The sequence below is a fragment of the Acanthisitta chloris genome, unplaced genomic scaffold (assembly GCF_000695815.1).
Source record: "Acanthisitta chloris isolate BGI_N310 unplaced genomic scaffold, ASM69581v1 scaffold21258, whole genome shotgun sequence".
In the NCBI taxonomy this organism is placed as follows: domain Eukaryota; kingdom Metazoa; phylum Chordata; class Aves; order Passeriformes; family Acanthisittidae; genus Acanthisitta; species Acanthisitta chloris.
The window spans coordinates 122,134-139,732 of record NW_008686789.1 but is presented as its reverse complement, the minus strand read 5'-3'; the positions used below and the strand labels follow the sequence as shown (position 1 = coordinate 139,732).

The window sequence follows — 17,599 nt, the reverse complement described above, 5'->3', positions numbered from 1 at the left end:
AAAGATCATATTGCTCAAAAACTCCAGGAATTTGGATTTACCAAATGCTTTGGAAGAAGTATAATAAACCCAGCATGACAACAGCAGCACCTCTCACTGCAGGGCCATGGCTGACAGGACCACAGGCACCAGCAAAAGGCCAACTGACTTCAGCTGCAACGTTTTTTCATTTAAAATTAATTTGTCTTCAAAGAAACCTTACTTGGCATTCAACAGAAACTTTTAAAAGTAATTTCCATCAAATGTTTTATTCAATTTCTAACAATGACTTATCTCTAACAATTCAAAAAATGAAATATGAACAAGAAATATGATGCCATTTAGGCTAAATCTTTAGTCTTACTGTCAAAATAGCTTGTGTCATCCTCAGATTCCAACTGTGGGATGAATTCAGCTTTCTGCCGAAGTAATCCATTCCAGTCCAAATCTTTAAAGAACCGATGCTGTTTCACTTCAAAGGCACTACCTGAAATAAGCACCTTTTATTGCAGAGTATTTCCAACAGCATTTGCATAACATGAAAAACAAACCTTAAAAATATCAAGAGCCTAAGAGAATGTACTCGAGTACATTTAAGACACACATTTTCCAAGAATTTTGAGAAACAATTTATCCTTTTACCCAAGTGGTCATGCAGTATAAAATCCAAAGATTTCCTCCTTCCCACCTGCTCTTCCTGTTTGACAACAGCATATGACTGAACTGGCTGGAAGACAGCAGCTGCTGTTATATTCCACAGCAAGTTGCAAGACTAAGAACTACCTAACATCTTAATTTAAAATTTCCAAACTCTAAATACCATCTTGTTTGTAACTGAATAAAGAAGGTAAACTCAGAAAGGTACTCAGCATGTGAGTGGCTCCACTGTGGTGAATAAACTCATTCATGTGCTTAGAACAAGACGGGCTCACCTGCCTTCCTGAATTAGTGTCTTTTGTTGTGAACTGCTGAAGCTTGGGTACCCAGAAGGAAGAACTAAAGACTATCTGTCTACCAGTGTAGGCATTTTTTTCAAATGAAATTAATATTCATAAAAGATGCTACTGTCTTTTTAAGAAAGAGAATAGCAGAGGAAAAGAGATAAAAGGTTTGCTGAGTGCCAGTGGCACTACGACATGCCTAGTGAAACAGCAGTCTCAGCACTACAGGTATATAAGAAATCAAAAAAAAAAATCAGTCCATCAACTCATTTTATAAGGCAAGAAACTCTACATCTTTTCCATGACAGCAACATCTTTCAAGTACATGGATTTTAAGTAGAGAAGAACATGTGAAAACCATCTGATATCATTATTAATTCATGATCTATTCATACCCTTGTGTGCACATGTGCTAAGTCTGCTGAATACATGTGTCTTTTGGAATTGTGGTATATGTATAAGCTTTATTGTTTATCCTTAAAGTGTAGTTTCCAATTGAAACTCCCAAATTAAATCAAACTAATCAAATCAAGAAAATAGATGAGCTGTGCTGTGAAGCCACAGTGTTGCACAAACCATTTTAAAACAAGAGTGTATCTAAGAGATTACTTATGGTTATTTACTATGAGGAAATGGGAGGTATTGGCTTGTAAAACTTTAAATATGACATTAAAATACACAAAGACTGACATGTATCTGAATTCACCAAAAAGATTATCAGACTTTACTGTGTATTTGGAGAATTCTGCAGTCCAAGCCTCTAGGAATGTGAAAGTTTTCATTTATTTTATTACACCCAGGGATTCACACCCATGTAGGGGATTAAGTCAGTCAACGAGAACTTCAAAGAAATCTGATTATACACTCTTTAAATGGAGACACAACCTCAAGCCTATAATGGAACAGCACAAATCAGAGAAGTTATGTTGCCAAGCTGACAGTGCTCCTTTCTTATTTCCCAAACAAGGCAGTAATATCTCTAACTCATGGAGATTCGACACTGATTCTCAGAGCTTCATCACACAAGATTAACTGAATCCAGCATGAACTGTTTCCGAATTCTAGGTGAGCATTCTTCAAGACAGGTGGGTATGCATCACTGGTAGCTCCTTCTCCTGTTCTGGACAGTGCTTTCCTGTGCACAAGGTCCTTACCTGTTCCCATTCTTTCCAGGGGATTTTGGCGGAGAAGCTTAGAAATGAGGTCCTGGGCATCCGGTGGCAGTGCATCATCACCTTCTGGCCAGGCAATTTCATCTGGGGACAAAAAGAGACTTGATATTCTCTCCCAGCTTCCCAACTAATTTGAATAAGCATTCACATTCCTACAGCACAAAGTGCAGCGTTCAGAACTGCCCCAGAAGCACAAATACCTTGAATTCAGCAGCTTGCATACTTAATATAATTCAAGCATTGACATTTTCCAAAATGCATAAAATTCAGTGTCAGCTAAAGCTGCTGTCAATCCAAGCAGTGCTTGTGGAGAAAAAAGCATTAAGGACTCTATTAATAAAGTATGAAATGGGACTTCCATGACAATCCATAAACAATGACAGTGACAATACCACAGCTGTATCTTGTGCCTGCACATTCCACAGTCGTTACACTTGGAACAGAGAGAACAATTCACAGGTAATGATTTCATGCATCATATTTAGTTCTTCACTGAAATTTGCTTTTTACAAAGGACATTTGCCAAGTGTGTAAAAAATTTAATGTTTCAGAAAGCATTCCCAATAGGAAATGTTTTCACTGGCATATTCACTGAGTGAACACAAAGCAACCGTCTGTCCAACTCCAAGCAGGAGACAGCTTGAAAAAGCCACAAGATGTGAAGGTACTGAGCAAAACAGCCTCAATGTATTGTGTTGAGAATTTCCTTTCCATTCAGAGAATTTAGTTCAGAGAATTACTAATTCACTGGCATTTGCACCTACAGAAACAATAACCAAAGTCAGACTGAATTAGACCAGTTGGTGGCTGTTCCTTTCATACTCTCTATCATTTAAGCTAAAAGAGCATAAAAACTCACAAATAATTTTTCATGATCCCACGAGGATTTGTATGACTCCCACACCACGCATGACAGCACTACCTAGCAAGATGTTAAGCAACTCAACAACTTTCCATAGCTGGAACCAGATGGATACTACTTTGACACAGAAAGATAGAAACATTAAAATTAAATCCCATTACGTTATACCTAGTCCTTCCTGACTAAACTGCACCCTTTTTTTTTGAAGTTTTACTTCACAGCACAGTTTGAAGCCCCTTTGGAGCCAGAGCAGAAACATACCACTGATCACTTGTCCAAACAGCTCTTCAGGTGTGTCCCCAAAGAAAGGAACACAGCCAACCAGGAACTCGTACAGGATCACCCCCATGGCCCACCAGTCCACAGGCTTCCCATAGCCCTGGCGCAGGATCACTTCTGGTGCAATGTATTCTGGAGTCCCACAGACCTCAAGAGAAACATGCAAGAAAGCAATAAATTTACAAATTGCCAAATTCATGTCAAAGCTTAGCTTTTCCTTTTGTTTTCTTTCCCCCCTCAGAGCTTTACAAGGAAGTTATTAATGTTTTGCCACTAACCACTTTATGCTGCAAACTACTTCCATGGAGCAAGAGTCTATATTTGAAGAACACACTACCTGCACAGAAATAACATCAAATGAAACGAACTGTTCCTAGTGTGGACATGCCAGCTTAGTAGTTCTTTGGTGCACATGTAGTAAAGCATATGGGGAAAATGCATATTCTGTGTGTTTAGGTCTGTCAGCTTGATGGATGTCTGCTGGCACAGCTACAGCTATCAGGAACTGAGTTTTGACAAACCTCTCACATCTCTGTGCTAGCAGAATTTAGTTTCACAGATGCAGAATTAGCAGCACAGCATGATTACACGCTTCGGCCTTAAACTTGGGAGGTACAGCTGGCACGGACAATAGCTAAGGAAATCGCACTGGAAGATCTAAGTTGCCTCAGGCTTAGAAGCAGCAACAGCAATAACAAAATAGTTGTAAAAAAATAACACTGCAAACTGCAAGACCATGATCTAGTGACCAGAGAAAGCTCTGCTAGAGAAAGCATCGTTACTCAGAAGCAAAGGAAGAAAATAGAACATGACGATTATGAAATAGCAGCTAAAAGAGAAAAATTCATCTGTGATCCTAGATGTTTTCAGAAGAGAGAAGCATTTTTTAAGCCCATTATACAAGGCACTGGTGAGCCTGCATCTAGAAGAGTTTCTGTCAACCATGCCCAGGAAATATCAGCTCTAAGAGAAAGAGATATATGGAAGAGCTATTCATCAAAGGAAAATCTATCTTGTTAGCTAGAAGAACTTAGCTGGTTAAGCCTAGCAAAATGAAGGCTAAGGAGAAAAATGACCCCTAGTAAATATCATGGGGATAAAAAAAATCAATGTTTAAGCCGTTAGACAAAATTACAAGAAACATATAGAAACTTGCCATGAACTTTCTAAGCACCAGAAGGGGGAGATCGTGGAACAACCTTCCAGCAGCATCCATGTTACATCCCTAAATCAACTTCTGTTTACACCTGCACTGCTGCCTGGGCCACACTTTCAATAGCTTAAACTAAGAGCTCAAGGGCATCACTCCAAAAGAAGCTGAAATAACAAACAATGTCGATTTATGCACAATCATGAGAATGGATGTAAATATTTTCCTCCCATTGTACAACGCACAGCACAGCGTCAAGGCAGAGGAAGAGTGCTACAAACTCTGATTTTATCCCTAGACAAAATTTTCTATCTGATCCCACATCAACAGGCAAAATTTTTCTGCTTACCTGCTTGTCCAGGAATTCCCTGGTATCCTTCTCAATGTGTCCCTCGTAAAGATTAGTTGTAAGGCTCATTAACCCAATTTTGGACAGTCCAAAGTCTGTTAGTTTAATGTGACCCATGGAAGTTATCAGGAGACTAAAAGAAAGAGAAGCAAAATAATCCAACATTCAATTAATTGTTTCCCGAAAGCAATTTAAAAACAAGAAGAACACAAGGTAATGCTAAGCAAGATCTCAGTATTACATCCCCATTAAACACCTGAAAGAAACATCCTATGCAATCGAGTATCAGAGCAGCCAAGGCAACTAGGAACGAGTCTACCTTCTGCCATAATTTCATCAGTGCAGCAACAGCTTTCAGATAACATCTGAAGACATTCTTCCCACCCTTTTTCTCAGTGCCTTATCTAGTTCTAAATCAGTAGCAAGAGACTCCCTAAAATCTCCTACGTGTCAGATGTCACCAAAGATCTCCACTGCCCCTAGCCCTCATGTCCTGTTGCCTACAAAGAAAACCCCTGAAGGACTAGCTCTGTCCCTCAGCTTCTGAGGAGCTGAAGACTTACTTATCGGGTTTTAGGTCTCGGTGAACAATCCCATAATTGTGTAGGTACTCCAATGCCAGAACAGTCTCAGCAAAGTACATCCTTGCCATATCAACAGGTAGGGCACCAATGTTCTTGAGAAGCGTAGCACAATCACCTCCTAGAAAAAAATTGCACAGTGAAATGGCAGCTATCAGTAAGAAAGAACAGCTGCAACACTAGATAAGACTCAGTTTTCGAAAGTCTTTTGAACTTGGAACAAAGACTAAAATCTTAGGAAAACTGAGATCCTTGTATGTTGGACAGGCTTGTCCAAGAACTGTACAGATGCCATTTGCAATCTGTAAGCAAGCCTTGAAGAAAGGGCAGCTCATGAGTGCTTGGCCTCTAAGTTTCTTTGCTTCCCATTGCTGGGCTATCATCATCAATAGAGCAATGTACTATCACTGATACAGTACATAGTGGCGTATCATGTGTGATGTGCATCTATGCTATAGAAAGTAATGCAGCAATATTCTAACATAATATAGTCATATACTATTTCTGATATGCAAGCTTCCTAAAATGGTAAGCAAATACCTCTACAACTCATAACTGGCACTCCCTACACATGCAGAGGCAGCCATGCCTTTGGACACAGTGGTAGACATGAAAAGAAGTGTGTGGACTCCTGACTCAAGCTGCTAAAGGAACAATGGTCACACATTTCATTCGACCTTCATCTCTACTTGCAAAGAGGAATTAATTTTAAAATTTGCTATTGTCAATACATCTGGTTTCATTCCACTAATTTATCTGAAAGAGCACTGTTACAATAACTATAAGCTTATTTCTCATAAACATTCAGCCCAGCAAGCCAGGCATAAGAAATTAATCCTACCCACCAGTGCAAATATATTGCTTACAATAAGATATAGCGATAAAATAAAATCAAATTATATTCCAAAGAATAAGCAAAACAAACAAACAGAAAAGCCAAACCCAGCATAAAACTGCACTTTACTTTTCAAAAGGCTGCTAAAGAACAAAGGCTGTGTTTCTTAAATGTCTTTTGCTAACTGCAATGCCAAGCAAGCATCCTATGGAGCTATTCCATCCCACAGGGGAGTGTGGGAGGATTTCTTTCCAATGAGGACTGGAAAGTTCATGCTGACTTCTGACCTCAGCAGTTTTTACATATGAGTTTATGTTTCCTCAGCCTCACTGCAATAATGTTGTATCAGTCACAAGGATTCACACTACACACCCATCCTATCCAAGGTCCCTTTGCAGGTGTGGATAATGACAACCATACCTTCCACATACTCCATAACCATGCACAGGTGCCGCTTGGTCTCAAAGGAGCAGAACATGCTGACCACAAAGGGGTTCTCGGCAAATGTCAAGATATCTCTCTCCACAAAGGCCTGCTGGATCTGGTTTCTCAAGATTAGGTTCTGTTTGTTAATCTTCTTCATGGCGAAACGCTGACGGGTGGTCTTGTGCCGCACCAGATACACCGCCCTGGAAAAGCACACACCAAGAGGAAAACTTCAGATTGGTCTGTTGCAGTTTTAGGTTTGGAGTTTTTTGTGATTTTGTTGGGGGTTTTTTTAAACAGTGATTGCAACTGTTTGATTGGATCCTCACAGACTTATCCATGACTCCATGTAATCTCACTTCAGTGGCAAGCTTGCCTAGAAAAGAAGGAACCCAAAGATGCTTCCTTCCCAAAGCTACTCTGCCTTCTGGAATAAAGCAGCAGTTTTGCTGATGTGACTAACAAGGAGATATTTTAAACACAACTCTCACAACTTCCTTAAGCATCAGTGCAGAAAAACATGTATTTTTCAACACTGCAGTCAACATTTCACTTAAAAAATTGTCCAAGATGTATGGAATCAGCAGGATTTCTTTCCAAGCTCCATAAAATTAATTTGATGCAGTACTGCCACTGGGGATTTCCTTCAGTAAAGTATCTCTTACATTTCTATCATTTGCAGATCATTAGATTCCTGCACATTAATAATACAGTTTGCAAATAAAATTTTCATCCAGTTTGCCTGCCTTATTGAATCAGTACTTGTTTCCTTTCCTCTGGAGTACATTGCATTTAACATGGTATTGTGTCTCACCAGCAGCTGACTGTAAAGTACACCCAGGATAAAGACAGATGTGAGCAACAGCAAAACTACCACCTCTCTCTCCCCTTTTTACAAAGTTACATGGGGCTTGTGCAGAAATGTGACTGAAAAGATATAAAATCTTCTGGTCTAATAATATGGCTCTTCAACATGCTCTGTTGTGTTTCACTGACTAAGAAACATGCTTAAACTTTTTCCACATAAAACTTCTACAAAGAGAGTTGCTGCTAAGTAAGCACCAACTGCCACAAAGCTCTCAAGCACATGCTCAGGTTTTGCTGTTATGACCTACTGAGTATCACTACTTGTTGATTACAGCCTAATGACCTCCCTGGTAAGGATTTATGAACTGTAAAGAGTCAGGAACTGTCTTTTAAAATTCTGGGTAGGTTTGTATGAGCAGTTAAAATTGTAACCAACTGAACTCATACTTGATTCTTCAATGGATAATAAAATCTAATAGCTTTTTTTCCCCGTGCATTACTCCTCACAGTAGATTTGCCCCAGTGTAATTCTAGCATTTCCTTTAGCTTTTCCAGAGCTCAAAACCAGCCACATATGTTATATATATAATCTGGATACACAGAACAATGGAAAAGCGTAAACTCCTGCTCCCTCAATATTCTGCTATCACTAACAGTATTTGCAGGAACAGAATTTTACCCTCACTCATTTAGCCTTTAAATACAAGTCATAGGACTTAACGACACAGGGTGAAAGGAGCTAAACACTGCCCTGATAAGCAATAAGTAAACTGCTGCAAAACCATTTTCTCAGTCACGGAACTATTATTTTTTAATATTACTTAGAAAATCTCACAATAAACTAAGAGACAATATTCTCCCTAGAGACAATGTTTAGGGAAAATTATTTTCTTGTCTCAAGCTAAGGCACTGAAGTGTCTGTATTTTTTACCTACTGGCCATGCAGAAATGGTACAGAAATAGTTCATGGAAAAACGGGCTGGATGTCACAGCCAGGAAAGGCTTCAGAAAACTTGTGCCACAGAGGGACAGGAATATTCTGCCATATTCTGAAAGCTTTAGTATAGGGCAGCTAAATTGCTGCAAAAGGTCCCTGAGCTGGAAGCTGTGTGTCAGTTCAGCATGAAGCAAGGACTTCACAACCAGAAACCATGTCCAGGTTCAGGAGCTGCTGTCTAAAAAACCCTGAGAACCTGCGAGAAATGGCATCTCCCAGAAGAATGCAGAAAATACCACAAGTATGGAACACCTGTAACACTGAAGCAAAATTCATTTATGCTTTGGACCCAACAAAACAGAGTCATTTGCCAAACTTTGCTATAGCCCTTTGCTGGGTGGGACAGTAACAGCATTTTCTTCTAAAGCAAAGTCTAACAGCCTTACCCATAAGCACCATTACTGATCAGCTTAATAGTTTCAAACTCTTCTTCAGACGGAGTTTTCTTTGACTGGACAGAGGCCCCACGGCTCTGGGGAAGACAACAAGAAAACAGAAATCAGGAGCAGAAGTTAATTCTACACATAGGGTTTTTGTCCTTTTCTTTTTTAAGCACCAGTAACCCAAACTCAATCAATTTCTAAACTTCTGGAGTCCTCAGCTTTAAGATAATTGTCTACAGCACTTGCAGACTCCCTCCACAATGATTAGCACAAGAAGTCAGTGGACTGTAAGATTCAGGCCCTTCCTCGATATTACATTTTTTAAAAACCAATAAAACGAACAACTAAGGATCACTGAAATCTAGCAATGTTTCTAGCAAAGTTACATAATTAAATTTTTCCAGTGGCTTTCACTAAATTCAACTCTCTTCAATACCCATCACATTTTACAGCTGCAGATATGAAAGAATTCCTCCTTTGCTTGCAACTCTAAAAATTAAAGAAACAACAAAACTTGGTGCCAATGCCTGTTTGCATCTTTTATCATTTCACCATCACCGTACAGCCATTTCCACATTTTTATGAGTGCATACTCTAGTTTTAATATGTGCTTTTAAATGTCAGCACTTTTTTTTTTTAATTAAAATTACTCTCTATTATAATTAATTCTTTACTGCAGACTACTTCTTTTCAGAGAAAAAAAGTGCAAGACAGAGTGAGTGTATTACTGCTTTACCTCGACTGAATCATCTGTCTCAGGAGTGTCTGGGCTGTCATAGCTATTCAGCTGGGCCATTTCTGAAAAGAAAGAGGAAAGATTACTCCTAATGATCTCAATCAAACACTATTCTCTTTGTTTATACAAGAAAAACAGGATTTTAAGAGGTGATTGTAGTTGATGAAGGACATTTTTCCCCTCTGTAAGAAGTCACCCCAATTATACAGTGATAACCTTTAACATCTTGTATGCTGCAGGCAGTATTTTATATAAAGATGAATATAATTAATTGCTCTAATTTCAGCCTGACTTATTCTAGATGGTTTCTATAATAAGTAAAAGCAATAAATGCATGTTTGGGGAAACTGCTGTCTAGTTAATATTCAAACCTATTCCACACATATATTTCTGCATATAACCTGGTGGCACCTCTGTGCTCCACAAAGACAAAGCAGCACAATTCAGAGATCCTCCCGCCATGAGACATGTCTGATTCTGCAAAATGCTGAGCAGCACCAGAGTGGGAGAAACTCAGTTAGTTTAGGCTACTCAGCCGTTGTAGGAGATGCTATAAACTTTGCAAACCCAAATCCTACGTTAACTACGAATCTCTGAACAGACATCACTGACATTTCTGGGTGCCCTCCTTACAGAAAGGAAATAAGGCACCTTGACATCTCCACGCATTTCTAAAGAAAATTTGACTTTAGTAAGGGGAATTAGCGATGGAAAGGTTCTCTCCCATGACAGGGATCAAAGGAAATTTCCCTTTAATGTCAGATTTCAACAAATGCTATTAAATTGCATTTAGCAATCTTTGGTAGAAATTTTCCCGAAGAGCTCTTCACTTGAAGTCAACCTGTCACTGTCATGCCAGTAAACACTGCAGAAGTTAAACTAGTCCTAGCCAGACTACTAATTTATGTTAAAATTATGCTCTCCTGAGAAAACAAAAAGTGTGGTTCAATCGCTGAAATATTCTGCAGTAACCTCCAGTCTCTGTCACACTTTCTATTGTTGCTGAACAAGCCATGCAGGCTCAGAAAACTTGTCACAGAGGAAGAGCTTCATCTAGGAAAGTGCCATGCAGAAATATTAACTCACTAATTCCAAAGTTAGGATCTTCTGGGCCAATGTATGTTTAGGGCATACTTAATTTCCCACATGCAATTCTGGCACCCAGCAGAAAAGTTGTTACTGTCCTAACATCATTCTCTTCAGTTTGGCTGCTATGCAAGACGTAAAAATACAATCTCAGCTCCACCTAAAAATTCATACCAATCCTGGTTTCTCATGGAGAAATGCTTTTCCCAGAGACAACAACCAAGTGGGATGACAGGATATTTTCCAACCAGGCCACCAGCAGGCAGGCAGGCCAGAAAAATAACAGGCAAATTTACTTTTGCTGTCCAACAGCACAGAGAAAACAGTTAAATCATAAAGCCATTTTCCAACGTTGTTTCAGCTACAATACAGGGAGACATTATTAACATCATAAGTAAAGAACTGTCATTGTTGATGTGCGATCTTTATCCCAGCAACATTCCTTTGAGTCATGGGGGTGGAGAGTCTAGAATTTGACAGCAAACAGGAAAACAAGGAAAAATGGCCTAGAAATTAAAGCAACAAAATAAAAGCCTCCTTCAGCTATGGAGAGACCAGGAGAACTGTCTATCCTTTCAACAGTTTGGAAAGTATAAAACGAGTTCTCACCCTCCAGGGGATCCCTGGTGAGTCCCAGCTGGCTGATAATATAACGAGGAATGTCGCATTTAATTCCTTGCCCTTCCTTGGCATGGCCTTCTGCAGCTTCTAACAAATGGTAGAACTCTTCAGGATCAAACTCCTAGAGCAAAGCAGTAAGAGAGACAGAGGTAAATGATGCAGCTTTACAGTTACAAAAGGTTTCTGCCCTATAGAGGAGATTTCTCAGAAACATCCAAAGTTAATTCTGGGCTGAACACTGATGCAAAACATTTGCAGTTACAACAAGCAAGTCAATGCATCCCACTCTGCTCTGCAAAAACAACAGTTACATCCTGCTGGGTGTCCACTGCTTAGATCTCCAAATTGAAACAGGACAAGGACTGTAGGGACTTTGTACAAACCAAACCCAAACTATCAGACAAAATGGGCATGATAATGTAAGCATCAGTGTGGACACAAATCCTAGTTTTGTCACATTGAGATGTGCCAGGGAAAGGTCTGTGACGAGGACTGAGACGCCTTCTTCTGCCACCTCCATCTGACAGGTGAGTTAACCCAATATAAACCTTTCCTGTTGTCAGATGTCACTTCTGATCAGCCCAAACACTCATCCAATCCTGTAGTTGTCCCAACCTTAGCAATTGCTAATAAAACAACAGTTGCTTATTTTATCAGCAGACAAGATTTCACTTTCTACATTAGAAGCACTGCTGCCCTATTTCTTGTACTATACAGTACAGGATCACCTTAGCAACTCAGTCTTGGTGCATGTGATCTCTAAGGCCAGAAAAGGTTGTAGAAGGTGTGAACTCTTTTACTGGACTAACCAATACCGTAGGAAACAAAAGACAAGCTTTGGGCAGCAGGAGCACTCGGTTTAGAAGCAAGTTCACTAATTAACTTTAGGTCTCCCCTACAAACCTCATCATTCACCAGCAATGAGCAGCTTTGCCAAGACTCTTCAAAAATCTTCTAGTGAAATGGGAGGATAAAATGGGAAGAGTTACAGCATACAACTGTGAGGGCATCAGAAAAGAACTGATGTGAGTGTGGTCAGCACTGTAAGAGAAAAGACAGCCCAGAACTGCAAACAAGAAAAGGAAATTAGAGATTGCAATGATGTAGAGATATTCGAATGGTTAGAAAAACTCAACAGATGCACTTTTCCATGATTGCTAAAAGCAATGCTGCTTGGATAAATGCTGTCACCAAAGACAGCAAGAATACATGAAACAAAGTTCCTTCCCAACTCCTCTGACAAGGACTGAACAACAGTCTCAGGACTGGCAGTGAGCAGGAGCCAGATCAGACAGGACCACAGGGAGAGATGGTCAACAGAAGGCAGCACAAAACTGATCAAGGTGAAAGGGACAGTGGAGTCAAGGAAGGACTCTTCAAGGTCTGACTGCAGATCCTTTATCAGTGAATAAAGGACAGAAGGAAAAAACCAAACTTGGTGCCAAAAAAATTAAAACATACAAAAAAATTAAGAGACTAAATAAGTTCCAGTTCATTCTTCTTTACAGTAGATTTAGTAATTTGAATACAGAAGAATGATCCCTACTAGGGGGAGGCAGGTGCTCTGGAAAAATAAACTGAAAAACAGAATAAATTAGACACTCTTTTCCAAAGATGGTTTCAGAGATGCACAAAAGACATTATTATTTTCTTGAAGCCCCAGAGACTCAGTCTGTCAATAAGTGTTTCACAGTCCAACAGGTAATGCAAAGACTGAAGCCAAGTAGCTGAAGTGTAGAATACTTAAATGCCTTCACCTGCATTAAAACAATCACAACCACCACAGGCACTGCCTATATGGTCAGTTATTTCACTTACAAGGAAGAAAGAAGAATGAGCTGTTACTAAAATTAACCTTAATATTAAATTGTATAAAAACTGTTTATAAATTCACATATAATTGAAGCTAAAGGTTGAATTATACAAAAATTGTTAAAAATAAACCCAAAATGTAGCTCTCAAAAGCTATTTAAATGGTTGACTATCCAGTACAGTATTTCCTGTTGTTTTATGGGATAAAAGGAACATTAACATTTAATTCTCTATGTCATCAGATTAAAATATACATTTAGAAAAAAATTTCTAGAAAGGCAATGCAGGTTAAAAGAAAGACTAAGGAAGGCTAACACACAAATGCAATACTATTATTATACGTTGGAGTGTAGCCACTTCATTGTCAAGGTTGTCACTACATACTCTGGAATTCATTACTCAATCTCAGACCTCTCTGCTGCCACCTGCTCCCACTCACTCTGCAGAACATCAGGTGCAGGAATGAACCTGGAGACCTATTGATTTGTAGCTAAGTACTGCCTTGAGTTTGGAACTCTGCAGCTACAGAGATGGGTGCACAAAACCTTCTGAGTTTCCATGTTTTCCTAAATGATATGTTACTCGTAGAGTGTAGACAAGCATAAATGACAACGGTGAATGCAGCAAATACTAACATAGTACGTTTAAATTTATCTCCTCTCCTCATTGGCTTCATTTCCAAAACTGGGTTCAAAAGCCAAAGAGTTCCCAGTCTGAATGGAGTTGTGCCTGAGATTTTCAATGTAAACCGGTGGAGATTTCTTGAATAAGTAAGTGTAGGTGTCTCTCTTGCTGGTTGTGCAGCCAATCTCTTCATCACTGTCACTGGTCTTCCTTGCACTGTAGAGTTCCCAGCATTCTACATGTGTTTTCAAAAACTGGTATCATTGGAAAGATTGGACCACTCTTGCCTACTTTGTCAAAGAAAGCTCTGTAAAACTCATTTAATCTTCCAGTGACTCTGGTGATAAAAGTCACCCATGGACACACTGCCCTATATCCATATATTTCCAGCCAAGATTGCTAATCTCACCAAAGTCTCAGTGTGTCAAACACATGCAGCATCCCTGTGACTTTTATGTCCAGAAAGAACCACCAGGGAATTTCACCCTGCCATTTTATAAGTTTCCACTGGAGGTTCAACATCATCTCCCACCATTTTTGGTGACTCTCCACTACACTCACCAATTTTTCATCATCCTTTTAAAATACAGTCACTGAACTGACTCCTATAACCAATATCCACCACATAACTGTGTACACAAGAGGCCTGATCTCCTCTTTCCATACATTAACTCTCTTACCACGGGATGACAGTAAGAATGCACATTCAAGCTGCTTCTCCACTGTACCTAGAAAATATTTTTGGAGTTGCAGGACTTCAGGACACACAGTGGCATATTTCATTGGGATTGTCTAATTGATTTTGACCATTTTCTTGAATTAAATAAAAAATACAATCTTATTAGCCAAATGAAGTTGTTAGAAAAACAGTGAGACTTGCTTTTGCATGTATCCAATGGCATCAAAGAGGATTCCAAACCCAGGCTCCCAAATTTGCTTGGATCTCTCACTGGTCTATGTCCGTGTGTGTTCACAGCTGGAAAACCTGACACCAGCTTTCACTTCGACTGCTGGGTCTACAGTAAGAACTTGAGTGCAAGAGCCCAAACACCATTTGTATCATGGTAGGAAACTTCTTCCTCAGCAACAGTTCTTCCTTAGCATGGCATGTACACACTATACAAACATTTACAGGCTCCTTACCACAGCTACTAACCTCACAAAGTAAATCCAGTGCCAAATCAAATGGCGTGGAATGATGGCAACAGCTACATCTAACCCCTCAGCTATAAACTTTACACTAAAATACAATTTAGCTGCTGTTGCAGCTGACAGTCCTTGGGAATGATTCTTCTATATTAATGCAAAAGACACTTGGTACTTTTTTTAAATATCAATTGATTTTTCATCAACATTTTAATGAGAATGTAAAGCCTTCTCTTGAAGGCTTTGTGCTCCTTATCTCCTCAAACACACACCACTCTTTAGATCCTGCACACCCTCTCCCAAGGACCACACTTACCAGGCACTCGAGCAGCCGAGCTGGACGTGCAATGATAATCATCAGCTTCTTCACAAGCTGAGTAACGAAGGCAACCTCGGAGCTCTCGGATCGCTCGTGGGCCTGTGGAGAGCAGAACATCACATTATGGTCCTAGCAGTGAACTCTTCATTTTCATATGTCAGATACTGAATGCAGAGCAATCACCAGCTCAGTAACCATAATTCAGCAGCAAGAGCATGACTGAGTCAGGGCAGGCAATGAGCTCAGCTCGCTCAAGGATGCCAAGCTCCATATAGCTTTTCCATTACAACTGACTCCCATTATCATGCAAGAGATATTTCAAAGGCTCTATCTGTATTATATCATCTATCAATTATATTAGCTACAATGTGGTTTTAGTTTATTTTTTAAAATGAGAAGAGGAATACTGATTTTTTCAATTTTACCTTCCACACAACATTGACGTCTAGATAATTACTAACATATTTCTAGGCTTTACTTTCAGCTAGGATTTGAAGTACTTCTGTTCATCATCAATAAAACCTCAACAGCAGTTTCTCTTTTTTTAAATTTTATCAAATCTGCTAAACAGCTCCAGCACTGCACTGCATGCCATGTAGGACCAAGCAGACAAGCAAAGCAAAGAGCCTATAGAAACTTAATTCAGGGGATTAATTCCTGTTACTTTGCCAGATTTCAGTGCTCAAGGCTTAGTTTCAAGATACATACATGTGTGTGTGTGAGGGGGTGTCTTTCTATAACAGTAAGCCCACTAAAACAATAATAATTTTTTAAAAACAACACAAAAAAACCCAAACAAATTTGAACAACACTCCCAAATCACTCTTCTCTTGTTGAAGCACACAGTGGTTATAATTATTAGTCCTGGAGCAGAAATAAAAGAGTGTTTCATTGCAGAGTGCTAAAAAGATGGTTCCAATGACATGCAAAAAACTCTTAAAGGACAGCTATGTTTTCCCCATGGTATAAAAATGATGCTTTAACACAGCCACAAATACAGAGTCCAGAATATAACCAATGATCTTTTGCTGGCCAAGAACCAGTTGCTTACAGGAATGACGTTTTATTGACAACAATGCAAGCAGCAATATACTAATAGGTTCATTTAGCATTGCTCATTAGCACTATATAAGAACAAGACACATATGTCTGAGAAGTCAAATCACACTGGTGATGACCTAAAGGAACAATAAAAAACACAAGGAAGCAGAAATTCAGAGCTAGACATTTACAGGCAGCAGTTTCAATAATAATCTCTGATACCTTGCTACCAAACAAAACAAAAAAGGGTTCATTATTTCTCCTTTTGACACAGGTCAGATCTGAAGTGATTGTCTCCTTCTGCACTGCTTAGCTGGGGCTGGAATTGTAACCTTGAAGAGAATGATGTAGCTGCTAGTTCATTATCTAAGATATCAAAGTATCAAATATCCTTCCTGGCTATAGAGTCTTAAAAAGAAGATTGTTTTGAAAGTATTGAAATAAGTTGTGATTTTTTTTCTAAATAAAATTATTTTCGAATCATAAAATAGAAAATAATCACAATGAAGATGATTAGTATTCACTTGGTGTCCTCTAATGCATTATGCAAACTTACAAGTTAAAATATGAATTCTAGAAAGAAATTAATGCTTTCATATTCGAAAAGCCATTCCAGATCACCAGGGGTTAGCTGTGCTGAAATGAATAAATAAAACATCAACAACTTTGTGTTATTTGAAATATGAGCCATGCAATTGGAAAGTCCTTTTTTTCCCCCCTACATAGGTTATACTACGCAAAAAATAAAATATAATAGATATAATTTATCATTTTGCATCCATTTATAGTGTTAAAGCAAACTTAGTCTTTTAAATCAAGTCTTTTTGTTTTCTCCTTTTCTCATCTACGACAATTCAGGCAAAATAATTTAAAAATGTAACTAATTTAATCAGGTGTCTGTTTGGAAAATGAGATGCCAGACCATGACTGCCAAATGATACAGACAAGCAAAAGGAAAGGAAAAAGAATTACAAAACCCAAACACAACTTGTAACAGCCACTCAGCCATCATCTCTGCACAGCGCTGCTCTTCCAAGATGCTCAGTAAAACTGCCTCCTCTTCTTTGCTCCTCACACAGGACAGCCTGGACATCCCTACAGACAGCTCGTTTAGTCTGTCCCACAGACAGAAATCTGGGAAGTGGAGGGTTATATAGCCAAGTGCCTCCTGCCGCTTCCATGAGCTGGGCACCAGCTGTGCCATTGCATCAGCAGCTCCCCATGACCACACTCTGCTCTGAAGGTTGCTGGTGGCATTTCAGGGTTTTCCCCCTCCTCTGCCTCCGAAGGGGAGGAGGGAGAAGCTGATGGGGTTGTGGGTAGAGGCTGATGCCATTCCTGCACACATTGCCAGTGACACGTGTACAGGAGGTAGCAACGGGTAATTTACAAACTGATTCCCTTCTCTGAAGGACCCATCCGTCACTAACTGTAGCTACTGGGGCATGAAATT

The 17,599-nt window shown here is 39.3% G+C and overlaps 1 protein-coding gene across 1 annotated transcript in view; it reads right to left on the bottom strand.

Moving 5' to 3' along the window:
* Window positions 1-17,599, bottom strand: part of LOC103807600 (microtubule-associated serine/threonine-protein kinase 2-like) — a 98,614-nt gene that overhangs the window by 16,338 nt on the left and 64,677 nt on the right. The window contains 11 exon segments of the mRNA XM_009080337.1: window positions 344-466; window positions 2,075-2,176; window positions 3,216-3,381; window positions 4,733-4,865; window positions 5,296-5,434; window positions 6,569-6,777; window positions 8,765-8,850; window positions 9,498-9,582; window positions 10,720-10,732; window positions 11,193-11,325; window positions 15,103-15,204. Coding sequence (XP_009078585.1) covers window positions 344-466; window positions 2,075-2,176; window positions 3,216-3,381; window positions 4,733-4,865; window positions 5,296-5,434; window positions 6,569-6,777; window positions 8,765-8,850; window positions 9,498-9,582; window positions 10,720-10,732; window positions 11,193-11,325; window positions 15,103-15,204 — 1,291 coding nt within the window.